At 37.1% G+C, this 27,810-nt stretch overlaps 2 protein-coding genes across 5 annotated transcripts; one reads left to right on the top strand and one right to left on the bottom strand.

Moving 5' to 3' along the window:
* Positions 1–22: 22 nt before the first annotated feature.
* Positions 23–15,956, top strand: rab44 (RAB44, member RAS oncogene family). Of its 3 annotated transcripts, none has more exons than XM_048199479.1 (11): positions 23–221; positions 1,015–5,188; positions 5,273–11,915; positions 12,025–12,107; positions 12,189–12,298; positions 12,381–12,494; positions 14,502–14,583; positions 14,664–14,778; positions 14,942–15,040; positions 15,130–15,206; positions 15,307–15,956. In XM_048199479.1, exons 2-11 carry the CDS (start codon positions 1,017–1,019, stop codon positions 15,389–15,391), a joined length of 11,580 nt encoding a protein of 3,859 aa, XP_048055436.1. In that variant the 5' UTR covers positions 23–221; positions 1,015–1,016; the 3' UTR covers positions 15,392–15,956. The 3 variants fall into 3 exon arrangements, with proteins under 3 accessions (XP_048055436.1, XP_048055435.1, XP_048055434.1); XM_048199478.1 differs by having other exon boundaries at positions 1,015–7,684; positions 7,736–11,915; XM_048199477.1 differs by having other exon boundaries at positions 25–221; positions 1,015–11,915.
* On the bottom strand, positions 15,831–26,210 carry entpd8 (ectonucleoside triphosphate diphosphohydrolase 8). Of its 2 annotated transcripts, none has more exons than XM_048199483.1 (10): positions 26,028–26,210; positions 25,619–25,753; positions 24,112–24,229; positions 21,972–22,122; positions 21,718–21,877; positions 20,907–21,137; positions 20,491–20,757; positions 17,061–17,171; positions 16,761–16,895; positions 15,831–16,482 (listed from the first exon to the last, which is right to left on the bottom strand). In XM_048199483.1, exons 2-10 carry the CDS (start codon positions 25,742–25,744, stop codon positions 16,288–16,290), a joined length of 1,494 nt encoding a protein of 497 aa, XP_048055440.1. In that variant the 5' UTR covers positions 25,745–25,753; positions 26,028–26,210; the 3' UTR covers positions 15,831–16,287. The 2 variants fall into 2 exon arrangements, with proteins under 2 accessions (XP_048055440.1, XP_048055441.1); XM_048199484.1 differs by having other exon boundaries at positions 15,831–16,227; positions 26,028–26,208.
* Between the last annotated feature and the right edge of the window lie 1,600 nt (positions 26,211–27,810).

Genomic DNA, 27,810 nt, shown 5'->3' with positions numbered 1-27,810 from the left:
AATGATCAGCAACGGTCTTTGTAAAATGTATGCTTACCGTTCACACTTAACATGCAATGCAATTTGTGTCAACAATACAGGAAGTTGAGGGTAGCAGTGAAAAGGAAGCTAAAACTCTGCTTCCTTCAAAAGAGAAACATAGGCAACTAAAAGTGTTCAGCTGTGTGCTCTGCTAAAACCCCCAAGACTGCAAAGTACATGGATTCTTGAATCACCAGAAGGTAACGTCAGTTTATCATGGTACTTTCCTAGTGGCAAGCTTTAGGGGGCACGCTTTTACAGTTACGCTGTGTCATTTGCATTTGGAAATGCAAACTTATACATGTAAATGAAGTTTCATCCTCAGATTATTCATATAAACACTGGATTACTTAGTCTTGTTATTTAGTTTATTAGTTATTAGTGGAATGTCTTGGTTTTACATTTGAGTAGACTGTTGGTCTTGCACTCATTTTGGTATTTTTCTGATAATGTCATAACAGAATATTTATCCATCCATCAATGGGTATTTACACATAAAGGTTTTTTTTTTTTTTTCATTGTTGGAGTCCGATAAAAACAGTAGTTGCTTCATCATTACTCATTTTCCATTAAGGTTGTGAGATATAACTTGTGCATAAGTTGTTATATATTGTTACTAAAACTGACTAAAATGGTAAAATGATTGTCAGCACATGGTGAATGGAATGAGAATGCCATTAAATGACTTCTGGAGTCGTAGAGTAGTGGCATGATGGAAAATGAAAAGTGCGATGGCAAAATCTTGTTTTTGACATTTGTTATAAGCTAAAGAGTAATATTTTCAATATATCTATCTAGTATCTACATTTATCTATCTTGTTAGGGTGCTTTGAGAGCACATGCGTGACATTTCCTTCTATGTATGAGTCATGTACATATGACGCATCACTAATGCTCTCTGGTTTCCTTTTTAATCATGCTATTATAAGTGTCAAAGATGTTTAGAAATTACTTATCCCCATTGTTTGTCTCATTATATGAACATATGAACAGCCATGTCAGGCAGAAGATCCAAGAAGAACCAGAGACTTGGTTCATCTCGACGAGGTCCTAAAGGTCTTAAAAATATTGAGCAAGATAAAGATGATGATGATGATGGGCTTCAGCAGATTGCAGAGAGTGGTGATGGACAAAATGAATTTCACACCACCACTGATTACCATTCAGCCCAGTTTAATCATCCACCAAGTCAACAAACCTCTGTGTTAGAATGTCCTCCACATGCAAGCAGTCAAAAGGATTCACTTATGCAGACTGAACTGCCAGAACGGAAAAGAAAAATGGGATCAACTCGCAAGAGTCCTGGTGGGTTTAAAGTTGAGAGAAAGCTTGATGAGGTGAGGAGCACTGAAGAGTTAGATGAATATTTGACTCAACCAAACACATCAGCCACTAAAGAACAACATTCATCTCTCACAGAAGACGAACAATCAAGGTCATCAAGTTTTCCTTCTAATTTATCCCTTCAGACTGAAAGTTCTGGGTTGGTAGGGGAGCCTCAGGCAACTTTTGTGGTTGTGGTTCCAGAAAATGAAGAAAAAGATGCAATACACCATCAAGAAATAACCTCTCATTCTTATGAGGTAGTAAATGATATGCCTATAGACAAGACAGTGGGGGGATCTGTCCATTTTAGTGCTGATACAGTAGGTGAAAGTGATTTGTTGCGGGAGGATTCAGTCATGTTTAATGAACTAAAGGCATTGAGTCACCAAGAAACCCCTTTAGCCAGCACCTCTGGACAAAAAAGAAGGATGGGATCAACCCGCAGGCCTCTCGGAGGGAAAAACTGTGAAAATGTAGGTGTGCAAGAACATTCGAGAAGCATGACAGAGAATGAAAGAAAAGCAGAAGTCATAGATGAAGCAAAGTTTAGCACGTCAGAAGAGATGGCGCAAATGTGGGATGGTGTGGCAAGAGATGATCCATCATCCCACACAGAATCATCTTTGGTTTCAAATCCATCTCTATTGGCTGAGCTAAAAGAGCCTGATGCTTCAGCTGGAACTGAAACTATGAATCAATCAGTTGTTTTTCCCCTTGTTGATCCAGAAAAGCCCCTACCTGAAACATCTAGCCACCATGGTACTCCATTACTCAACAAGGGATTGGATTTTAAGTTTGGTTCATACACTGAGGATTTTGATGTTCTAAACAAAGTTTTGGAAGAAGCAGGAAGTCATTTTAGTGATAACAACCAACATGTGCCTGATACAAGAAAAGATACAAACACATCTCACGACTGCAGAGATGTAAACACAGTAGAAGCCAAGGAGGAGGTTCTAAAGCAGAAAGAGGAACCATCTAGAAACAATAAAACAAGTAGTTTATCACCAAGACAGGATGCTCAATTAGAGGAACTTGTATTAAATTGTGAGGAATCTCCTTCACTAAGCCAACATAATAACTTCGATTGTTCAACTGCTCAACTCAAAGAGGGAGGAAATCAAGGTGTGCCTGCATCTAATATTAGCCATGCTGAACCCACAGCAACCAGTTCACCACATGAGATGAGTGATGCTGTTAAAGAAAGCCAAGAGATTTATATGGAAAAGAAACATGAACATAATGTTTGTAAAGTTGTTTCAATAACATGTGATACTCTGACTGATTTAGAGTGTGTTGATGAAGATGAAAGAGGATCTGAAACTGACAATGGATTTAAAATGACAGACCAGAGTGATGCAAGAGATCACAGTGTAACAAAAATAATAATGGAAGTAAGAGATAATAAAGAAGACGCAGGAACAAGCACTGAGACAGTATGGATTTCACATCAGGAACCATGTGAAGTTTCAACTGAAAAAGAGGAGTTACATAGAGAACAAGAATACTCATCAACTATATCTCAAACACAAAGTGGTCCATCACAAGATAATGCTGGGAAGATGCTAGAAAATGAGGAGGCTAGAGAAGACAAAGGAGACACTGAGAATACTGTAATTTATGATGTGACCTCAAAGTCAGAGGAAATGCTTAGTTTTGAAGACTCAGCAACAAAGACAGGATCTCATGCACACCAACAACAGTTTATGCAATCTCCTGAAAAAGAAGGTTATGATTTAAGTGAAAGTGGGTTTGAAGAAAGTGAAAAAGAAGGAATATTTTTCAGTCCAGAATCAGAGAATATGGCTTTTGACAGAAGTGATGGAAGAAGTGAAGAAACAAAAGGAATTGAGGGGATGGATGCAACAGTCCTTATATTAGATGTGGAAAAACCTCTAACCAGTGTTAACACAGCATGTAATGATAGATCAGATTTTCAAACAGAAAATACAGAGCAAAACAGAGTATTAACAGAAGAGCAAAATTATACATCCCCTGATTCAAACCTGGAAGCATTTCAAGTATCCGATAACGTTTCTACTGTGATTGATTCCAGTCTCCTTTTGGAGACAGACACCATTGTTGAGGAAAGTTATTTTAGCTCTGTCGTTCCTGAAGATTCTCAAGATTCTTACAAGCTCACAATCTTTCATTCAGAGACCCAGGGAAATGAAGGAGATGCTGAAATAGTGTCAGTAGGGGGAGACAAAGACTTAGAAATTCAAACACAGAACAAAGCTTTTTACTCATCAACCAGTGAAGCTGCAGGAACAAAAGAGAACATCCATGATGTTAGTGTTTTAGTTAGAGAATTTGACATTAATGAAGATACAGTAACAGTGGAGAGTAACAGGACTACTGAATCAGATTTTCTTCAAACTTCTGATGACGCACTGAAATTATCTGAAAATCCTGAGAATGAGGTTTTAAGTGACATCATCTTCGTTTCTGAATGTTCTCAGAGAGAGGAGGTACATGCAAAATTGAGTCCAGTTATAAAGAGAAAAATGGGCTCAACTCGAAGACCTCTCAGAGGAGATTCAGGGCAAAGAAAGGGAAGAGAATATCTTGATGAAAATGAGACATTTGACAGTGAAAGTATGATCAATGTAGAGAAAGAAACATTCAGTTTGGAGGATGAACCCAGTCCAGATGAATCTTCATTACAAATCTCAAAAGATGGAGCTAAAGAACAGAAGGTGGAAATATGTGAGAAGAATGATGTTGGTCCTGTTGAAGGGTCTGAATCTGATCTCATGCAGTCATCATTTAGTTTAGATTTAGTGTCTGAAGAATCCACTGCAGTAACTGTCTGTCACATCACAGAATCACAAACCCTCACAAAAATTAATGAAGAGTCCCAGAAAAATACTGGAGATGCTGAAAGAGTGCCAGCAGAGGGAGACGCAGAATCACACTCAGAAATTCAAACAGAAAACAAAATGAGCGACATAACATCTGAAGCAGAAAGAACAGAAGAAAACATCTGTGAAGCAACAGTTTTAGTCAAAGAAGTCCAGTTTATTGTAGATACAGTTACAGTGGAGAGTAATATGACTACTGAGTCTGAATTGCTTCAAAATGATACTTTCACTGATGCAAAACTGGAAGCATTGAAAGCATCTGAAAATACTGAGAATGTTTCTTCTGTGACTGATACTGGTCTTGTTGTGCATGATGCCACTGAAGCATCAAGAGAGACAGACACAATTCCTGATCAAAGTGACACCAACGTCTTTCCTGAAGATTCACACAGAGAGGAGGAACACTCAAAATCGAGTCCAATTGTTCACAAGCGAAAAATGGGCTCAACTCGAAGACCTCTCAAAGGGAATAAAGGAAAGGAAAGAAAATATCATGATGAAAATGAGACACTTGACAGTGAAGCTATGATCAATGTAGAGAAAGAAACATTCAGTTTGGTGTATGAACCCAGTCCAGGTGAATCTACGTTGCAAATCTCAAAAGATGAAGCTAAAGAACAGGAAGTGGAAATATGTGAGAAGAATGATGTTGGTCCTGTTGAAGGGTCTGAATCTGCTCTCATGCAGTCATCATTTAGTTTAGATTTAGTGTCTGAAGAATCCACTGCAGTAACTGTCTGTCACATCACAGAATCACAAACCCTCACAAAAATTAATGAAGAGTCCCAGGAAAATACTGGAGATGCTGAAAGAGTGCCAGCAGAGGGAGACACACAATCACGCCCAGAAATTCAAACAGAAAACAAAATGAGCGACTTAACAACATCTGAGGCAGAAAGAACAGAAGAAAACATCTGTGAAGCAACAGTTTTAGTCGGAGAAGTCCAGTTTATTGTAGATACAGTTACAGTGGAGAGTAAAATGACTATTGAGTCTGAATTGCTTCAAAATGATACTTTCACTGATGCAAAACTGGAAGCATTGAAAGCATCTGAAAATACTGAGAATGTTTCTTCTGTGACTGATACTGGTCTTGTTGTGCATGATGCCACTGAAGCATCAAGAGAGACAGACACAATTCCTGATCAAAGTGACACCAACATCTTTCCTGAAGATTCACACAGAGAGGAGGCACACTCAAAATCGAGTCCAATTGTTCACAAGCGAAAAATGGGTTCAACTCGAAGGCCTCTCAAAGGGAATAAAGGAAAGGAAAGAAAATATCATGATGAAAATGAGACACTTGACAGTGAGAGTATGATAAATGTAGAGAAAGAAACATTCAGTTTGGAGGATCAACCCAGTCCAGATGAATCTTCATTACAAATCTCAAAAGATGGAGCTAAAGAACAGGAGGTGGAAATATGTGAGAAGATTGATGTTGGTCCTGCTGAAGGGTCTGAATCTGATCTCATGCAGTCATCATTTAGTTTAGATTTAGTGTCTGAAGAATCCACTGCAGTAACTGTCTGTCACATCACAGAATCACAAACCCTCACAAAAATTAATGAAGAGTCCCAGGAAAATACTGGAGATGCTGAAAGAGTGCCAGCAGAGGGAGACACAGAATCACACTCAGAAATTCAAACAGAAAACAAAATGAGCGACTTAACATCTGAAGCAGAAAGAACAGAAGAAAACATCTGTGAAGCTACAGTTTTAGTCAAAGAAGTCCAGTTTATTGTAGATACAGTTACAGTGGAGAGTAATATGACTACTGAGTCTGAATTGCTTCAAAATGATACTTTCACTGATGCAAAACTGGAAGCATTGAAAGCATCTGAAAATACTGAGAATGTTTCTTCTGTGACTGATACTGGTCTTGTTGTGCATGATGCCACTGAAGCATCAAGAGAGACAGACACAATTCCTGATCAAAGTGACACCAACATCTTTCCTGAAGATTCACACAGAGAGGAGGCACACTCAAAATCGAGTCCAATTGTTCACAAGCGAAAAATGGGTTCAACTCGAAGGCCTCTCAAAGGGAATAAAGGAAAGGAAAGAAAATATCATGATGAAAATGAGACACTTGACAGTGAGAGTATGATAAATGTAGAGAAAGAAACATTCAGTTTGGAGGATCAACCCAGTCCAGATGAATCTTCATTACAAATCTCAAAAGATGGAGCTAAAGAACAGGAGGTGGAAATATGTGAGAAGATTGATGTTGGTCCTGCTGAAGGGTCTGAATCTGATCTCATGCAGTCATCATTTAGTTTAGATTTAGTGTCTGAAGAATCCACTGCAGTAACTGTCTGTCACATCACAGAATCACAAACCCTCACAAAAATTAATGAAGAGTCCCAGGAAAATACTGGAGATGCTGAAAGAGTGCCAGCAGAGGGAGACACAGAATCACACCCAGAAATTCAAACAGAAAACAAAATGAGCGACTTAACATCTGAAGCAGAAAGAACAGAAGAAAACATCTGTGAAGCTACAGTTTTAGTCAAAGAAGTCCAGTTTATTGTAGATACAGTTACAGTGGAGAGTAATATGACTACTGAGTCTGAATTGCTTCAAAATGATACTTTCACTGATGCAAAACTGGAAGCATTGAAAGCATCTGAAAATACTGAGAATGTTTCTTCTGTGACTGATACTGGTCTTGTTGTGCATGATGCCACTGAAGCATCAAGAGAGACAGATGCAATTCCTGATCAAAGTGACACCAACATCTTTCCTGAAGATTCACACAGAGAGGAGGCACACTCAAAATCGAGTCCAATTGTTTACAAGCGAAAAATGGGTTCAACTCGAAGGCCTCTCAAAGGGAATAAAGGAAAGGAAAGAAAATATCATGATGAAAATGAGACACTTGACAGTGAAGCTATGATCAATGTAGAGAAAGAAACATTCAGTTTGGTGTATGAACCCAGTCCAGGTGAATCTACGTTGCAAATCTCAAAAGATGAAGCTAAAGAACAGGAGGTGGAAATATGCGAGAAGAATGATGTTGGTCCTGCTGAAGGGTCTGAATCTGCTCTCATGCAGTCATCATTTAGTTTAGATTTAGTGTCTGAAGAATCCACTGCAGTAACTGTCTGTCACATCACAGAATCACAAACCCTCACAAAAATTAATGAAGAGTCCCAGGAAAATATTGGAGATGCTGAAAGAGTGCCAGCAGAGGGAGACACAGAATCACACTCAGAAATTCAAACAGAAAACAAAATGAGTGACTTAACAACATCTGAAGCAGAAAGAACAGAAGAGGTCTCTCATGATGCTACTGTTTCAGTGAGAGAAGATGACAGTATTGGAAATAAAGATACAGTGGAGAGTGATATGACTTCTGTGTCAGTTTTTCTTCAAAGTTCTCCTGATTTAAATGTGGAAGCATTGAAAGTGTCTAAAAATGCTGAGAAAGAAGTTTCAGGAGAAACAGAAACAATTCTCAAGAAAAGTGACATCAACACCATTCATGAAGATTCTCACAGAGAGGAGGCACACTCAAAATCGAGTCCAGTTGTTCACAAGCGAAAAATGGGCTCTACACGAAGACCTCTCAGAGGAGATACAGGGCAAAGAAAAAGAAGAGAATATCATGATGAAAATGAGACACATGATAGTGAAAGTATGATTAATGTAGAGAAAGAAACATTCAGTTTGGTGTATGAACCCAGTCCAGGTGAATCTACGTTGCAAATCTCAAAAGATGAAGCTAAAGAACAGAAGGTGGAAATATGTGAGAAGAATGATGTTGGTCCTGTTGAAGGGTCTGAATCTGATCTCATGCAGTCATCATTTAGTTTAGATTTAGTGTCTGAAGAATCCACTGCAGTAACTGTCTGTCACATCACAGAATCACAAACCCTCACAAAAATTAATGAAGAGTCCCAGGAAAATACTGGAGATGCTGAAAGAGTGCCAGCAGAGGGAGACGCAGAATCACACTCAGAAATTCAAACAGAAAACAAAATGAGCGACATAACAACATCTGAAGCAGAAAGAACAGAAGAAAACATCTGTGAAGCAACAGTTTTAGTCAGAGAAGTCCAGTTTATTGTAGATACAGTTACAGTGGAGAGTAATATGACTACTGAGTCTGAATTGCTTCAAAATGATACTTTCACTGATGCAAAACTGGAAGCATTGAAAGCATCTGAAAATACTGAGAATGTTTCTTCTGTGACTGATACTGGTCTTGTTGTGCATGATGCCACTGAAGCATCAAGAGAGACAGATACAATTTCTGATCAAAGTGACACCAACATCTTTCCTGAAGATTCACACAGAGAGGAGGAACACTCAAAATCGAGTCCAATTGTTCACAAGCGAAAAATGGGTTCAACTCGAAGGCCTCTCAAAGGGAATAAAGGAAAGGAAAGAAAATATCATGATGAAAATGAGACGCTTGACAGTGAAGCTATGATCAATGTGGAGAAAGAAACATTCAGTTTGGTGTATGAACCCAGTCCAGATGAAATTACATCACAAAGGTCAAAAGATGAAGCTAAAGAACAGGAGGAAATATGTGAGAAGATTGATGTTGGTCCTGCTGAAGGGTCTGAATCTGCTCTCATGCAGTCATCATTTAGTTTAGATTTAGTGTCTGAAGAATCCACTGCAGTAACTGTCTGTCACATCACAGAATCACAGACCCTCACAAAAATTAATGAAGAGTCCCAGGAAAATACTGGAGATGCTGAAAGAGTGCCAGCAGAGGGAGACACACAATCACACTCAGAAATTGAAACAGAAAACAAAATGAGTGACTTAACATCTGAAGCAGAAAGAACAGAAGAGATCTCTCATGATGCTAGTGTTTCAGTGAGAGAAGATGACAGTATTGGAAATAAAGATACAGTGGAGAGTGATATGACTTCTGAGTCAGTTTTTCTTCAAAGTTCTCCTGATTTAAATGTGGAAGCATTGAAAGTGTCTAAAAATGCAGATAAAGAAGTTTCAGGAGAAACAGAAACAATTCTCAAGCAAAGTGACATCAACACCATTCATGAAGATTCTCACAGAGAGGAGGCACACTCAAAATCGAGTCCAGTTGTTCACAAGCGAAAAATGGGCTCAACTCGAAGACCTCTCAGTGGGAACAAAGGACAAAGAAAAGTGAGAGTAGAAGTGTCAGGACAAGAAGACACAGAAACGCTCTCAGAAATTCAAGACCAATTTAATGTATTTGATCACAATGTGACACAAGAAATTATGAAAATAAGAGACGATGAAGATGAGGAGAGAATGACCACAAAGCCAGTGGGTATGTCAGTGCAGCTATGTGATGATTTAAAACAAGAGCAAAGATCAGATGTATCTCAAACACAAACTGGTCCATCACAAGATGATACTGGCTCACATTTATTAGAGGTCCCAGAGAGAGCTGAAGATTTTGTTAGCGACAGCCTTACAAGTCATTCTGATCTTGTCTTGTCTCTTATGGAGGAGACTCAAATTCATGTGTCATCTGAGGATGTCATGAGTGACACTTTTGTACCTTCAACAGAGGTAGTTGAAATGCATTCAGTCTCCAACAGATCTTTGCAGAAGAGAAAAATGGGGTCAACTCGGAAGAGAGGGAAGAGGATGGTAAATGAAGAGGAGGTTGAGGAAGAGAAAGAGGGAGAAGCTGAAAATACAACAATTGATGATGGGACCACAAAGTCTGAGGAGAAATTGACTCTTGAAGAAGCCATTACAGGATCTCCTGTACATCAGCAAGTGTTTAGTTCATCTGCTGGTAAAGAAGGCCTTGACATTCAGGAAGTGGCTAGTAAATCAGATGTGCAGACAGAAAACTCAGAAGAAATTGATCAAAACCAAGCTGCTGAGATGGCTTCAGACCTTCCTTTGGGAGATGTTGAGACATACTCAGTTCCTGAACAAAGTGAAATCATAAGCATCATTTCTGAAGAGTCTCAAAGAAAAGATGTACAATCAAACACGATTCCAGTTGTTCAAAAACGAAAAATGGGGTCAACACGCAAGACACTCAGAGGGAACAAAGGGCAGAGAAGAGAAGAAGAATCCAAAAAGATGTATGGAGAGAGTAAAGGAATGACAAAGGAGCAGGATACAGACCCACATTTAGCAACCAGTGAAGGAGAAAATAAATTGGATGAAGACGTTGAACAAAACTTTCCTGTTGAATTTTCTCATCAAGCAGCTATTTCGAACATGTTTTCTGAATCAGAAGATGCAGTGAAGGAAGTTTCTCTCAATATCCATGACCCATCTGATGTGAGTGAGGAAAAGGGCATAGAGAATACTGAAAATGACAGTAATAGTCTGAATGAGGCAATCGATCTCTATGAGGGGACAACGGACAAGTTTGTCTTGACAGTCAGTCGCGAAGATGTTCATCATTACCTTGATCAGCATGTTCATGGAGCATCAGAGCCTGAACAAACTGAAACCATGTGCCATGCTATTCCCACACAAGAACTAAAAATCACTCAAGATGATGTTGTTCATGAAAACAGCTCTCAAAAAATACCTTCCACCCATGAAAAGAAGCGAAAGATGGGCTCCACCCGAAGAAAACCTCGAGAAAACATGGGTGACCAGGAAGATATACTTGATATGGCAATGGATAGAGAAACTAAAAAAGCAGAGGATGATTTGGATGATATGCCTTTAGCATCAAGCATTAGTCAGCCCAAGGAGATGTCCTCAGAAGCTGTGAGCACCACAGATTTTGAATCTGAAATGTTAGTTGGTGCAACTGATTTAAAAGAAGGTGAAAATTATCAGAATAATTCTGACCACAGTGAACCAACTGGACCTGAAACACCTGAAAATACTCTTCAAATATGTGAAAATCAGTTAGTAAATGTTGATGTTACCAAACATCTACAGCCAGAGACTGTTACAATTGAGAAAAGAAGGAAGATGGGCTCGACTCGGAAGAATCTCAGAGAAGGAAGAATACGGGGGAAGAGAGATGCATATGAGGACATGGAAACTGCAGACACACATCTGCAGATATCTCAGGACTCTGAAATGAGCTTAGTAGGAAAAGCTGTAGGAGAACAAACAATTCAAGATTACTCTAATCAGTCAGAGGATTCACTTCTTAGTGAGATAGAGAGAGCTTTAAATAAGACTTCTCAAAGTTCATCGAATTATGAATTGATTGTCAATCAGCCAAACTCAGGTGACTTAGCGAATATTCCTGATCTCAATAAGCTAGAAAACCTTGAAATCAAATCAAAACCATCACAGAGCTCCAAAACTCACAGTGAACCCAACTCACCAGAAAGACGAAGAAGAAAAATGGGTTCAACTCGCAAGAATCCCAGACAGCAGATCAAAGCAGAAAGGGAGAATGAAGATAAAGAGGATGGGGAGATAGAAGAGAACTTAGAGACAAATAAGCAAGAAATAAAGGACCTTGAAAGAGTTGAGGTGTCTGGAGTGCATAATATCCCTGAAAATAAGCTAAATAAAGAGTATCTTGATGTCCCCAGTGCACACACAAGTGGCGGTCAGCTCGAAGAAAGCGGCAACCCTGTTGTCCAAGAAAGGACGTCCCCTTCAACTAAAAGGAAGTTTGGGTCCAGACGCACTAATAAAGGCAAACAAGGCCTTGGTAGGCTGGATGCTTCTGACATGAGGAATGAATTAGAGGATGGAGTTCATAAACCAAACATCTCTGAGGTCGAGGACAATCTGCACAGTGATTTAACAGTATGTATTTCTTCGTTTAGGAAATGTCCTTAGACATGTTTTTGTACTTGAATCTTTCATGGAAATTGTATTTGTTTTAAAACACTTACAAATGTTTTGTTTTGTTAAGGTTTGTGATCCGTATCTCGGCTTACAACCAGGGAATCAACCAATTTCCCAACCGATTTCTGAGCAGAGCAATATGGAAGCCAGGTATGACAGAGTGCTGTATAAGAGTTATAAGAATCTCTTTTAAATATGAAAATAAACTAATATATCTTTTTTCTGTTCCAGAAATGAAGAAACTGTTCCAAAAGGCACTGGTGCTGGTCTTGTTTCCTTGGACCAAGCCATAAAGCACGACAGAAGTACTGGAACGAGGCAGACGATAAATTTAAACAGGAGTGAGCAAAGTGATAAAACATTGTCCAATACTTAAACTTTAATATCTAGTACTCATGTCAACAAACTGTCATATAATTTCAGATAGTGAAGTACAGTTTAATGTGGTCATGGTGGGAAACAGCTGTGTGGGGAAGACGTCCTTTGTAAGACGCTTCCATGAAGGGCAGTTCACTGAGGATTTCCGCTCCACTATTGGTGAGTGTTGCGATGGAGATGAGATTGCAATTATTGATTACTGAAGTAATTATATAAACTACCATTCAAAGATTTGGGTTCATTCAAAACCATTATACATTGTCCAGGATACTTTTGTAATATTATAAATGTCTTTACTGTCACTTCTGATCAATTTAATGCATCCTTGCTGAATAAAAGTAGTCATTTCTTTTTTTAAAAATCATACTGATCCCAAATTTTAGAACAGTAGTATATAGTGTCATGGTACATGTTAGTATATACAGTGGGTACGGAAAGTATTCAGACCCCCTTAAATTTTTCACTCTATGTTATATTGCAGCCATTTGCTAAAATCATTTAAGTTAATTTTTTTTTCCTCATTAATGTACACACAGCACCCCATATTGACAGAAAAACACAGAATTGTTGACATTTCTGTAGATTTACTAAAAAAGAAAAACTGAAATATCACATGGTCCTAAGTATTCAGACCCTTTGCTCAGTATTTAGTAGAAGCACCCTTTTGATCTAATACAGCTATGAGTCTTTTGGGGAAAGATGCAACAAGTTTTTCACGCCTGGATTTGGGGATCCTCTGCCATTCCTCCTTGCAGATCCTCTCCAGTTCTGTCAGGTTGGATGGTAAACGTTGGTGGACAGGCCATTTTTAGGTCTCTCCAGAGATGCTCAATTGGGTTTAAGTCAGGTCTCTGGCTGGGACATTCAAGAACAGTCACAGAGTTGTTGTGAAGCCACTCCTTCGTTATTTTAGCTGTGTGCTTAGGGTCATTGTCTTGTTGGGAGGTAAACCTTCAGCCCAGTCTGAGGTCCTGAGCACTCTGGAGAAGGTTTTCGTCTAGGATATCCCTGTACTTGGCCGCATTCATCTTTCCCTTGATTGCAACCAGTCGTCCTGTCCCTGCAGCTGAAAAACACCCCCACAGCATGATGCTGCCAACACCATGCTTCACTGTTGGGACTGTATTGGACAGGTGATGAGCAGTGCCTGGTTTTCTCCACACATACCGCTTAGAATTAAGGCCAAAAAGTTCTATCTTGGCCTCATCAGACCAGAGAATCTTATTTCTCACCATCTTGGCAAACTCCATGCGGGCTTTCATGTGTCTTGCACTGAGGAGAGGCTTCCGTCGGGCTACTCTGCCATAAAGCCCTGACTGGTGGAGGGCTGCAGTGATGGTTGACTTTCTACAACTTTCTCCCATCTCCCGACTGCATCTCTGGAGCTCAGCCGCAGTGATCTTTGGGTTCTTCTTTACCTCTCTCACCAAGGCTCTTCTCCCTCGATAGCTCAGTTTGGCCGGACCGCCAGCTCTAGGAAGGGTTCTGGTCGTCCCAAACGTCTTCCATTTAAGGATTATGGAGGCCACTGTGCTCTTAGGAACCTTAAGTGCAGCAGAAATTTTTTGTAACTTTGGCCAGATCTGTGCCTTGCCACAATTCTGTCTCTGAGCTCTTCAGGCAGTTCCTTTGACCTCATGATTCTCATTTGCTCTGACATGCACTGTGAGCTGTAAGGTCTTATATAGACAGGTGTGTGGCTTTCCAAATCAAGTCCAATCAGTATAATCAAACACAGCTGGACTCAAATGAAGGTGTAGAACCATCTCAAGGATGATCAAAAGAAATGGACAGCACCTGAGTTAAATATATGAGTGTCACAGCAAAGGGTCTGAATACTTAAGACCATGTGATATTTCAGTTTTTCTTTTTTAATAAATCTGCAAAAATGTCAACAATTCTGTGTTTTTCTGTCAATATGGGGTGCTGTGTGTACATTAATGAGGGAAAAAAATGAACTTAAATGATTTTAGCAAATAGCTGCAATATAATAAAGAGTGAAAAATTTAAGGGGGTCTGAATACTTTCCGTACCCGCTGTATAAAACATACCATTTCTAGGAAGAAAAAGGAAAGCCTAGGTGATGTGTATAAATGTATAAATTCATAAAATAGAATAACTTAAAACTTGTGTACATCATACATAGTTAATATTGTTTGCATCCAGGTGTTGATACCTGTGTACAGACTGTTTTGCTCCCTGAAAGAACTGTTAAACTGCAGATATGGGATACAGCAGGTCAAGAGAGGTAAGACATCAGAACAAAATAATACATGAAAAAAGAGGTTTGATGGTGTGTGATTTAACCGCCCCAAAAATCTTTATAAGGTTTCACAGCATCACCACACAAGTGTTCCACAAGGCTGATGGGCTTCTGCTCATGTATGAAATCACATGTTCAAAGAGTTTTATTTCTGTACGAGACTGGATCTCTCAAGCTCGGGTAAATATTGTTTTCTTTTCTTAATTTTCCTTGTATTTTTGTCAAAATATAACACCTTATATTTTCAAGGAAACCTAAATTGAGCATTTATCGAAAGTAATTTTGTGAAAATAAACTAGGCTATATCTCTGTTTCCTTCCCTTAATTGTATTATATCGCACAGGAAAGGGCTCCCGATGATGCCATCATGATATTGCTCGGAAACAAGAACGATTCTGCTGAACGTGAAGTCCAGATTCAGGAAGGGGTGGATCTGGCCAGAGTAAGAGTTCACTGTGACCCCAACAGTACTAATTGTTTTGCATAAGTCTATTTCTACTACTAGTTTGGTTGAATTTTTCCTTTCGTTAGGAGTATGACATACTTTTCATGGAGTGCAGTGCTGCAACTGGGGCTAATGTGTCAGAATCCATGAGGACTCTTGCAGAGTAAGACTCAAAACAAACAAAACCCATCACACCAATTATTACTTGTTTAATATGTGTGTTTTCTATCCGTGCATAATGACTCATTTCTCATTGCTACTAGGCTGTTAGTGCAGCGCAAGACACGGAAAGAGGAACACACAAAATTAAGAAGAGAACCACCACCGAAGAAATCTGGTTGCTGTTAAAAACACACTCCCACACACAGAGCTGCACTACCATTCAAAAGTTCTTTGGTCAGTACATTTAAAAAAAAAAAGAAATTAATACTTTTATTCAACAGTGATCCTGAAAATATATCACAGCTCCCAGAGACATTTTAATAAGAACTACCATTTTAAACATTAATAATTGAGAAATGTTTCTTGAGCACCAAATCAGCATATTAGAATGATTTCTGAAGGATCATGTGACACTGAAGACTGGAGTAATGATTGTTGAAAATGTAGCTTTGCCATCACAGAAATAAATTACACTTCAAAATTATATGTTAAAATCTTACTGATCCCAAACTTTTGAAGGTAGTGTAACTCTTCGCAAAAAGCAAAGGCAAAATATAAGCTGCTTATATATCGTTGCTTAAGGGAAATATAATTTCAGTGTTTTATAAATATGTACAAAGCACAATAACGGTTTCATTTTTTTAATCACAAATAATAATGTAACTTTACATATATTTAATATCTAAGTCCAACTGTAAGTGCTGAGTGGAAGTAAACATGAATACAAACAAATAAAAAAATTATACTCTTATGATTCAGAGTTTATAAATGATGAAAAATCTCTGTAACTCAATTTACTGAATTAGTTTGCACAGACTAAATCATTGAGGTATAACTAGTCATCCTTCAAAACAAGACGCTACTTTAAATAACTTAAACTCACAAAAAGCAATAATTTGTAGAAATATCTCATTTTTGTTATCATAATGTCAAAATGTATAGATTATTTCACTGTTTGCAAGGTCTTTGTGAAGAAAACATCTCAAACAGTAGTCAAAAGAGTTGTGTGTCGATCTTCATATCTGAAATATAAGTGATAAATATTAATGTAAACATAAACATTCACTCATGACACATACAACTTAGTGCTTTGGATCACGGACAAACAAGATGCCTATAATAAGTAGACTGAGGAATAGGGCAAATACGATGAAGAAAATCTGAGCCGCCCATTGACTGTGCAGCACCCCTGTCACCGCTCTGGAGTGTTCAGAGGGAATCATGTTGGTCAGGTTCAGCATGTAGCCCAATGTCCAACCAATATCTGTCTCCCCTACCTGTAACCATCATAAGATCATATACGAGTACAAATCCCCACATCACACTGATAAGACAGAAAAAGGAAATTTCTAGAAGCAAGAGGTTTCCTCATACTGCTGGAGCAGAGGTCATCTGATATAGGTTGAGGCATATGTTATGCCGTCAGTTTATGAGATACAACCATTGTGCTTTTGATCAATGCAAGTTACATCCCTAATGATTTATTAATCACTAAACAGCTTCATTGCGACACAGGAAGGCTAATAACTTACATTTATGAAACTGTGTTCCTTACCTGTTTCTCAAAAGAGATTTGATCCCAGGTGTCATTGAACTTGTATCCTTTCAGCAGAATAGTCATAATATAATGAGCAGAAGCACAATAATCTTTCAGATATTTTGGCTTAATGGCTGGATTTTCAGCAGTAAGCTGCAGAAAGGAATAACCACCATGAATTTAAGGATCAGCATTATCAAATATACTAAACATTTATATACTAACTAATACAATATATTAACACTTCTCATCTCACCAGGCTTTTTACAATGAAATGTAGGATTATTATATATATTGTAATAATATCTGTGGACTCACAGTGGTCCAGTTTTTGTTGCAGTGAGTCTCAATAGTGGAAACAACCCGTGTCAGTGGAGCTTTTGGTGCAAGGCCAAGGAAGTCAAAGGTGTAGAAGTATGCTGAAAAAGCCTTCGATGGACATGAAATAGCTTTAGTTATTTTAAGACAAACAAAACACGAATTATGGCAAAAAGGATAGAGGAGAATTTGATACAGACATCACTGAAAATATTCATTTGTAGGCTACTTCTGTACGTGTTCATTCAGGAATCGCTCTGATAGATTCAGTTCAGTAAAGGATTCATCAGATTGAACAGTGCTGGGTAGATTACTTACAAATTGTAGTCGGTTTACTACTTCTAAATTGAAGACAAATTGTAGTTATTAACGTAATCCATTACATTAAACATTTAAGGTTATGTAATCGGACTACTTTCTGATTACTTTTAGATTACACTTGACCTAACTTGTATTACATCAAGGTTCCCCAGACTGGGGTTTGTAATGGAACTGCAGGAGGATTGTGAGTTTAATGAAAAGTTATTAAAGGGTTAGTTCACCCAAAAATAAAAATTCTGTCATTAATTACTCACCCTCATGTTGTTCCTGTAAGACCTTCATTCATCTTCAGAACACAAATTAAGATATTTTGATGAAATCCAAGTGGTTTCTTTTATCCTCCATTGAAGGCAATGAAATTACCACATTCAATGTCCAGAAAAGTAGTAAAAACATTGTTAAAAGTCAACATGATAACAGTGGTTCAACCTTAATGTTATGAATCCACAAGAATACTTTTTGTTTCCAAAAACAAAACAAAAATTACTTTATTCAACAAATCCTCGTCTCTCAGCTATGCTATTTTCGTTGCAGCTTCCAGGTTCTATATCCGAATGGCGGCTCAGTATTGGCCGACGCCTCTTCACGTGAGCAGCACGAGGCATGCGTGTGATGCTGAAGCAGGAGCCGGCCAATAATAAGCCGGCGTTCGGACGTAAACACGGAAACGCAGCACTATGCCAACTGCTTAACCGACTGACAGGGAAGAGGAAAAGTTGTTGAATAATGTCATTATTTTTGTTTTGGTTTAGTGCACAAAAAGTATTTGCGTCGCTTCATAACATTAAGGTTGAACCCCTATATTCATGTTGACTATTTTAACAATGTTTTTACTACATTTCTGGACATTGAATGTGGTAATTTCTTTGCTTTCAATGGAGGATAAAAAAACTCAGATTTCATCAAAAATATCTTAATTTGTCTTCTGAAGATGAACGAAGGTCTTACGGGTGTGGAACAACATGAGGGTGAGTAATTAATGACAGAAATTTCATTTTTGGGTTAACTAACCCTTTAATTAAAAATTAAAAGTAAAATAATTTAAAAATAAAAACAAAATAGATTGTTTTCCTGCATGTCATTAACCGACATCAGAGAACAGTGAACTTAATATGATTTATTATTATTATTATTATTATTATTATTATTGACTTAATTTTATTATTGACCTAACTTATTAACTTACTTCAAGTAAATACATTAGGTCAAAAAGTTTCAGCTGGCAGATTTTTTTTTAAAAAGTTGGAGAATCCCTGCATTGCATTTAATTAAGAAATGACGTGAATTTGTACATTTTAAAGCATTTGAAAGACAAAAGACTTCCAAAGACAGGAATATGTGGTTAAATGACTCACTGAGTGAGTGATAATTCAAATAATGATTAATGTGCTCATCAGGAGCTGATTAAATATGCAGTGTTGCAATGTTCTGTATTTTGAAGAAAACACTTTTTAAAAGTAAAATGATTTCTATAAATGCAGTGACCAAATGTTGTGTGGGTCTCAATAAAAAAGTGACTAGTCTGATTATGAGTATACTTTAAACAGTAATATAATCTAATTACAAGTACTTACTTTTTGGAATCTGATTACATAATCCAGATTACATGTAATCAGTTACTACCCAGCACTGAGAGTGAATAATTCAAACCAGTGACTTGTTTTTGTGAACTGTTTAAAACGGGTGCCCAACCCTGTTCCTGGAGATCTCCCTTCCTGCAGAGTTCAGCTCCAGCCCAGCTCAACACATCTGTCTGTAATGATCAAGTGCTCCTGGAGATCTTAATTAGCTGATTCAGGTGTGTTTTATCAGGGTTGGAGCTAAACTTTGGAGGTAGATAGATCTCCAGGAACAGGGTTGGGCACCCCGGTTTAAAAGAATCGGCTCATTCATTGGGATTCAGACTGCATTCGTTGCTCTGCATAGTTTTGATTAACCAAAAAATCATTTGTTTTTTAATCTAATAAACTGGTTGCATTGAAGCCATTATTGTTTTCATGTGCAGTCTGCTAGGACAATTTGTTTCTTGACATTATTTAGAGATAAACATCATATTTAAGATGGCGAATTCATAACTCAGGTAAAATATTATTTCTTTTGCTGTGGCAGGAAACACTGCAAAATAGACAATCAAATATTGTATAACTTTTTTGTTTTTGCATGTCCATATAAGGTCATGTAAAAGACACTATATAAAAAACCAAAGTTGTGTTATTCTATATTTTCCACAGTAGCTGTTTTAATTTCCTTCATTACATTAAAGCTCCAAACTTAAATATAATGCTAGTAATTAAAGGGTTAATTCACCCAAAAATGAAAATAATGTCATTTATTACTCACCCTCATGTCATTCTACACCTGTAAGACCTCCATTCATCTTTGGAACACAAATTAAGATATTATTGATGAAATCCGATGGCTCAGTGAGTTGAGAGCAAAACTACTGAACCTCTCAAGATCCATAAAGGTACTAAAAACATATTTAAAACAGTTTATGTGAGATCAGTGGTTCTACCTTAATATTATAAAGTGACGATAATACTTTTTGTGCGCAAAAAAAAAACAAAATAACGACTTTTCAACAATATCTCATGATGGTCGATTTCAAAACACTGCTTCTGAGCTTAACAAATCTTTTGTTTTGAATTAGTGATTCGGATCTCCTATCAAATGGCTAAACTGCTGAAATCACGTGACTTTGGCGCTCCGAACCACTGATTCGATTCGTAACGCTCCGAAGCTTCATTAAGCAGTGTTTTGAAATCGGCCATCACTAGATATTGTTGAACATTTTTTTTGGTTTTTTTTTTGGTGCACAAAAAGAATTCTCGTCACTTTATAATATTAAGATTGAACCACTGAACTCACATGAACTGATTTAAATATTTTGAGTACCTTTATGGACCTTGAGAGGTTCAGTAGATTTGCTCTCATTAGTGGCCTCACTAAGCCATCAGATTTTATCAAAAATATCTTAATTTGTGTTCTGAAGATGAACGAAGGTCTTATGGGTGTAGAACAACATGAGGGTGAGTAATTAATGACAGAATTTTCATTTCTGGGTGAACTAACCCTTTAACAAAGATTTGATAAGGAAAGCAACACTCACAAAGAATTCACCATTGACAGGAGGCTGATAGGCACCATCCAAACCACAGTCTGGTGATAAGGCACAGTTGGTGAGGTTAACAATGTTGTCCATTAGAGAAAGACAGAGGGATGAATTACCCGTTCCTGAGAAAGCGAGTGTATCCGTGGGGATAAAATTGTTTGGTTTGACCACACAAGGGGAGTTGTAAAGTTCAGCCATAGTAACATTGAGTATATATCCTTTGTGGTAGCATGGGTGACTGATAAATTGTGTTGGTCCAGCAGTCTGGATGAAGCAAAAACACCATATCAGAAATTCACTTTGTCCATATTTTTATACACTTACTTTCTTTCTAAACCTACATACAGTAAAAGTGTTGTGCTAAAACTGGTATGGTACAGATACAGCATTATGTGAACCCTTTAAAAACCAACCTTGTGAAGGTATGCCTGAAGTTTCTTCAAAGCCTGGTCCTTGCCGTAGCACAAGTAGCTGTGTGTGTACAACTCATACTTGTACCCATAGAGCTGGAGATTAAGAGCTGAATCTGGGACTCTCACTGGGTCTTTTGGGATGAATGAGATCTGTGTTGATGCACCACCGAGATCTAGCGCTCCAAGGATCGTTCCTGCTTTAGGGTGGATCCAAAGGCCCTCAAATGTGTGCTGCAAGGAAAACCATTAAGAGGTACAGGATGTTCTAACAAAAGAGAGGCCATTAAGAGTGATTAAAAAACATTTTACTGTTGTTGAGTGATTGGCTTAACTGATTCAGTGAAAGTATCACAATATGTTCAATGGCCTTTAGAACTAATGACAAATAAAAATATCCAAAAAGACAAGGAAATAACTAGTTTCAAATTATTGATGTTGCATTGGTGTTGGTTGTTCAACTTTCTTTTTAATTAATGAACTATTGTCCATACACATGTATAAATGTGCACACACTTTAATCTTTTTTTATTTAAAAGTAGACATAAATATGTGTAAAAAAGTAGACATAAATATGTATAAATACTGTGTATGTGTGTGTGTGTATGTGTGTCTGCGATGTTAATTCTTAAATTAAAACCAGAAATTATGATCTTCATTATACATGCGATGTCATTATCTGTATGGATTACATCTATATTTTTTAATAAATCAATACATGTGTGAAAAAATAAGCTGACCCTCAAATTTGGAAACAACTGCATTAATAGCCAATCAGTCCTATTTCCATCAGTACTGTAAAGCCATTAGTCACCTTGATAAATCTTTCCAAGAGGTAGTTGATGGTGATCCAGCCATAAGCCCCCTCCTCCATGCCAGAGAGTATTCTGGCCCCTCGGAAATCAAATGGATAACTTTGGATTGTTTTGGTGACTTCTACGAGGATGCTGTCTGCTTGACTTTGGTTCTGTAATCTGTGATATAAATGATAACACTGATCATTTATGCAAATATAGATAAATATTTTCAAATTTTTATGATAAATCAACCAGATGTTGATACATTCACCTAAGAAGCCGCATGCCAGCAGTGGCACCAAGGTACACAGGTGTAGCCTTCCGCTGTCCTTCTGGTATTAGTGCTTTGGCAACATCCAAGCATTTCTTAAGACTTTCTCCAGCTGCTGGTGGGTTTTCAACATAGCTTGATATGCCATCACCTATTAAAAATAAATAAATAAATAAAAATAAGAGCTCTCTATATATATATATATATATTAGGAATGCCACAATTCTCAATATAATATTGAACCGTTCGGTACGACATCCACGGTTCAATACGCGCTTGTGAATTGCGGTTTTTTCGGTTTTACGTTTAAATAATTTATGTGCGTTTTATTTCTCTCCGAATTGACTGTTTGTGTGTGCCTGTAAGTCTACGAGTACTCCTCCCCGCGAGTAAATATTCAATCACTATGCTCTAAAGTTAGGGGGCGCTGAACCATCATTCCACACTTTAACATGGCGAGCGGCGGGGAAGTGAGGCTACAGTACGAGGAAGCGCCGGCGTCTTTCAAATCCGTGGTGTGGAGACATTTCGGTTTTGCCGTTGAGTATAATCAAAGACTATAGAATAACACAAGACGCGTCACTCGTATTGTTTTGAATGGGAGAAAGTGAAACGCGCAATATGGTGGAATAAGTCCCGCCTTCTAAATAAGAGCCAATCGCTGACTGATAAAGTCATCGCGTCACTGCAGCGGCCGTTAGAAGCACCGGTTTCTATAGAAACAGCCAGACGAGTGTCTCCGAAATGAGGCACAAGAGACGCGCATTTAGGTCTGCGCATGCGCATTAGCTTGATCCAGCCTGAAAAGTACAGATTTTTTGTAATGATTCCAGCGTTTGAGAAAAAAAATAAAATAAAATGAGGCAGTTGTTGTCAGATTTTATTGGTGATTTCAAATATTAAATTTAATCGAAAGCTTGGTAAACAGCTTTGGAGAATTTGTTTGTACAGTTTGTACATGGGCTACCAACAGCTGTGAGATGTCAGTGTTAATTTTAAAATAAAAAATTATTTTATATTATACAATACACTAGAAACTAGTGGACTTTTCTTTGCTTTTAAATAAAATAAACGAGTATTGCAATAAATCGTTTTTACTTTTTCTACTAACCTCTTACTGTTCCTATTGCCTAAGCATAGAATAACAAACTGAACCGAAAACCGTGGTTAAAAAACCGAGGTATGTATTGAACCGTGGGCTAACTGTATTGTTGCATCCCTAATATATATATATATATATATATACACACACAGACACATACATATATATGTATATATATACACACACACACATACATATATATATATATATATATATATATATATATATATATATATGTAAAAAAGTAATTGCTACAAATATATATATATATACACACACATTTTAATCATTATCATCGTTTTATATATGTGACCCTGGACCACAAAACCAGTCATAAGTCACACGGGTATATTTGTAGCAATAGCCAACAATACATTGTATGGGTCAAAATTATTGATTTTTCTTTTATGCCAAAAATCGTTAGGATATTAAGTAAAGATCATATTCCATAAAGATATTTTGTAAATTTCCTACCATAAATATATCCCAATTTTTTTTTTTTTTTTTGTAAGAAATATGCGTTGCTAAGGACTTCATTTGGACAACTTTTAAGGCAATTTTCTCAGTATTTATATTTTTTTGCATCCTCAGATTCCAGATTTTCAAATAGTTGTATCTTGGCCAAATATATATCCTATCCTAACAAACCGTACATCAATTGAAAGTTTATTTATTCAGCTTTGTATATATATATATATATATATATATATATATATATATATATATATATATATTCAGCTCAGATGATGTATAAATCTCAATTTCAAAAAACTGACCCTTATTGACCCTGGTTTTGTGGTCCAGAGTCAAATATGGCCGATCTTACTGAAACCATTTACAGTATGTTACTTATATATAGAGAGAAAAATATATATATAGTGTAAAAAAATTACAAAAAGTGAATGCAGTAACTAAATGAGTGAATGCATTAGATCAGCTTTGACACCTTATAAGACATCATTTAATCCCTGAAAATGTTATATATACTTATAGCAAAACAGAACTGAGAGCTGTTAAAGTTCCCTGCGCTGTACTCACCATCTACATCACAGCTCTGTTTCTGAGAAACTATTCCAGTGTTGTTCTCTTTGTTCCCCAGCCACTGGTACAGGAAGAGGGCCGTGTGAGAAGAGCCGGCATCAAACACAATCCCATACTGAGGAAGTCAGACAAAGAGCTCCATAAATTTAGACAAAACTTAATTTTGGGATTTACTACTTAACACAGACATCCTGAGAGAAAACTTGGCAACAACTATCACATTCATGTTATACCACATGATTAGCTAATAAAACAGTGATTCACTATTAGTTTTTATTGAGACATCATGTAGAATTTGTTTGGTTGTTTGGTATGCTTGTGGTCTTAAAAAAAACATGCTCTGGATTTTTCATGTTGTTAGAAGTTTTTACCTTAGATTGTTTTAACAGACATTCTATCCATGTGTGAAATATTAACCAACCCGATCTCACGGCAATTCATACGTATTTTACAAGGTGGCTAATTTGTACAAATTCATACGACCTCACTCGTACAAATTCATAAATTTTTTGCTAAATTGTACGTATTTTACGAGTTGACAAATTCGTATGAATTCATAAGAATGACCAACCCCAAACCCTGCCCCTAAACCTACCCGTCACTGGGGTTTAGACAAATTGTATGAATTTTTTATGAATTGGCCACCTCATAAAATATGTACGAATTGGTTGTGAGATAGCATTGAATTAACTGATTTTTCAAACGATAGCACAACTATTTGTTAACATTAGTTAATGAAGGTATCATGAACTAATAATGAACAATACTTTTACAGAATTTATTAACTTAGCTAATGTTGATTTCAGCATACTAGCTATACAACATTTCAACCTGTAGGCTATAAGTTAACTTAAGTGTTACTGTTATTTTGATGTTTGTTTTTTGAAGGTTGAGTCCATCTTTTTATTGGTCCTAGTTTTATGATAATGTTCAATTTAATCAATGTAATTTCTTATTCTAAATGATTAAAAATAGGGGTTAAATGTGCCTTTTTAAAAAAAATCTAAAATCTACTCGTGAATATCTTAACATTAAACAATATTTTCAAAAAAATATATATATATATAAACATACACTGTTCATTCAAAATCATTAGTGCATGTGTTCACAGGGATGTCATATCCCAATCCCATTTCCATTCTTTTTCCCTCCATTTTCCTGTCTTGATTTCGAAAAGGTCATGAATATTTTTTAAAGCAGTGACCTTTGAAAACTTTATCATGAAAAAGGATTTTAAAATATTTGAAAGGCAATGATCTGTTATCTGGAATGACTAGTCATGCTTATACAAATATTATCTGGTGCTGCCAACATTATATGATGAAATACTAACATCTGCTTCAGATGATGAACTACATTAAGTAAACCATAGGCACTGCCAGCAGACATGAAAAATAACTTGGAATGAAAGTTTCTGGTGAATGCCTCCTGACTTACACCTCACAGAATCTGTTAAGAATCCACACAAAGCCACATCACAACTGACAGTTGAACATTTTTGCACCTGTGTTGAGTATGGCTGATCCAAAGACTGATGATTAGCAAGAGAGAGAATCAAAGCGATGATGGTTGTACAAGCTACGGCTGCCATTGCAGCACCCAATATTAGAGCTTTCATCTGAATTCCCATATCTGCAATCTGTCCAGAAACAAAATAAATGAGCACTACAGGTACAAGTTTTTCTACAAATATGGAAAGTTCGTTTCATGACATTCCAAAGTGAAACAGTCAAATCCTTGATAAGACAAACATTTATCATAGCTTTGTTTATACTTCACATGCCCATTCAAGCCTACAAAGTGTACAAGAGTCAATGATTAACCAAGATCTTCCACTGATCGTTGTTATTTTAAAGCTGATTGGTAGGTAGACGAATACCAGTAACAGATCAGAGAGAAAGCAAGTGTCTTACCCTTTTCCCTCTCCTTTACTTGCTGAACTTTCTTTATGAACACACGCAGGAGACGTGGCCGTATAATAAAGACAGCACAATGTTGATACCTCCACACCTTTACTCCAGCCGGGGCCTCTGGGAACTGAAGTTATACTCGCACTTCCCCCCCGTATATCTTCAGCTCATTGCACACACACATAACACACTCGCTAACTTTTCCTCTTTCACACATACAGTTAGGTGCTACACACACCCTTGGTTTACAAGCTCAAAGCTTCGTTGGACCAAATATCTTCTCTTATTTTTATATTAATGTCAAAAGTTACATTTTTAAAAGTTTTTTTAAAGAATTCAACAGGACGTCCTTTGATATGTGGGAACTGATAAAAAAACCTTATCTGAATAAAACCAAAAGCATACACTAACCAGATCCAACAATAACAACTGTTACTTAATAACTAATCTCTCTGTGACTCTGTTGTGTTAAAGTCCTTGGTTTAACATTGTAGCTCCACACAAATTTACACAGACGGACTCTTGTTCCATTTGTAGCAGAAGTTGTGTTAACGTTGTCGGAATGAAACCTCCATCACAATCTTATGAAATCTGATTAACCTTCACTAAAAAATAATTAGACTTAAAATAAATGTGCTGAAAACAGAAAAACATACAGTCTTAGAAAAAAATCCTAGAATGTTTTATGCCAAAAAAAGGTTTTATATAAGGAGAAATAGCTTCCTGTATCTATTGCATGATACTTTCATGTTTAATGGGTTATTTCGATATGTTTACAAGCTATTTATTTAAAAAACAGGAGAGTTGAGTGAATTCAAGCAAACACAATTCAGTGAAGTCAAAGCAAAATGACTCAGCATCATTTCTGACAAAGTCATGGTTAACTTTTATAAATATTATCTTTTCAAACCTCATCTTTTCATCTTAGTCATTATTAACTTCTTGTTTTGTGAAGTGTCAAATCAAAGACTGATAAAGGGATAGTTTGCCTCAAAATAAGAATTCTGTCATCATTTACTCTCCTTCCTGTAAAATTTTATTTCTTCTGGGGAGCATAAAAGATGCTATTTTGAAAAATGTAATGTCCATACAATGAAAGTCAATGGGGTCCATATGTAAGATACAAATACTTTATATGGACTTTTAAAAGACATTTAAAATACTCCAATAAGTTGTAACCTGCAACAACTTCTAGATTAAATGTTAAAACATCTTCCTTTTCTGACTGACTTTCATGATTATTCTTTTTGCTTTCTCGGTTCTTTCATTCTTAAAGGTCCCGTTCTTCGTGATCCCATGTTTCAAACTTTAGTTAGTGTGTAATGTTGTTGTTAGAGTATAAATAAAATCTGTAAAATTTTAAAGCTCAAAGTTCAATGCCAAGCGAGATATTTTATTTAACAGAAGTCGCCTACATCGAACGGCCAGTTTGGACTACATCCCTCTACTTCCTTCTTTAATGACGTCACTAAAACAGTTTTTTGACTAACCTCCGCCCACAGGAATACACAAGAGTTGCGTTTGTAGAGTGTGTTTGTCGCCATGTCGTCGAAACGCTGTTATTTTCATCCCGCAGTCCAATCACCGGGTCTGATTCCGGCTCAAATTGATAGGGTAAAATTAAAGACATGTTTACAATAACACTGAGCGTGTGCATCTCCACGTTATGGTAAGGCGTGACTTTTCCGGGCACGGTGCGCTCAGAGCTGTCGAATCACAACACAGGAACCGCTGGCACAATCAGAACTCGTTACGTATTTCTGAAGGAGGGACTTCATAGAACAAG

This window comes from Megalobrama amblycephala, linkage group LG8 (assembly GCF_018812025.1).
Source record: "Megalobrama amblycephala isolate DHTTF-2021 linkage group LG8, ASM1881202v1, whole genome shotgun sequence".
Classification (NCBI taxonomy): Eukaryota; Metazoa; Chordata; class Actinopteri; order Cypriniformes; family Xenocyprididae; genus Megalobrama; species Megalobrama amblycephala.
The sequence above is the reverse complement of the archived record's forward strand: the minus strand, read 5'-3'. Positions and strand labels throughout refer to the sequence as shown.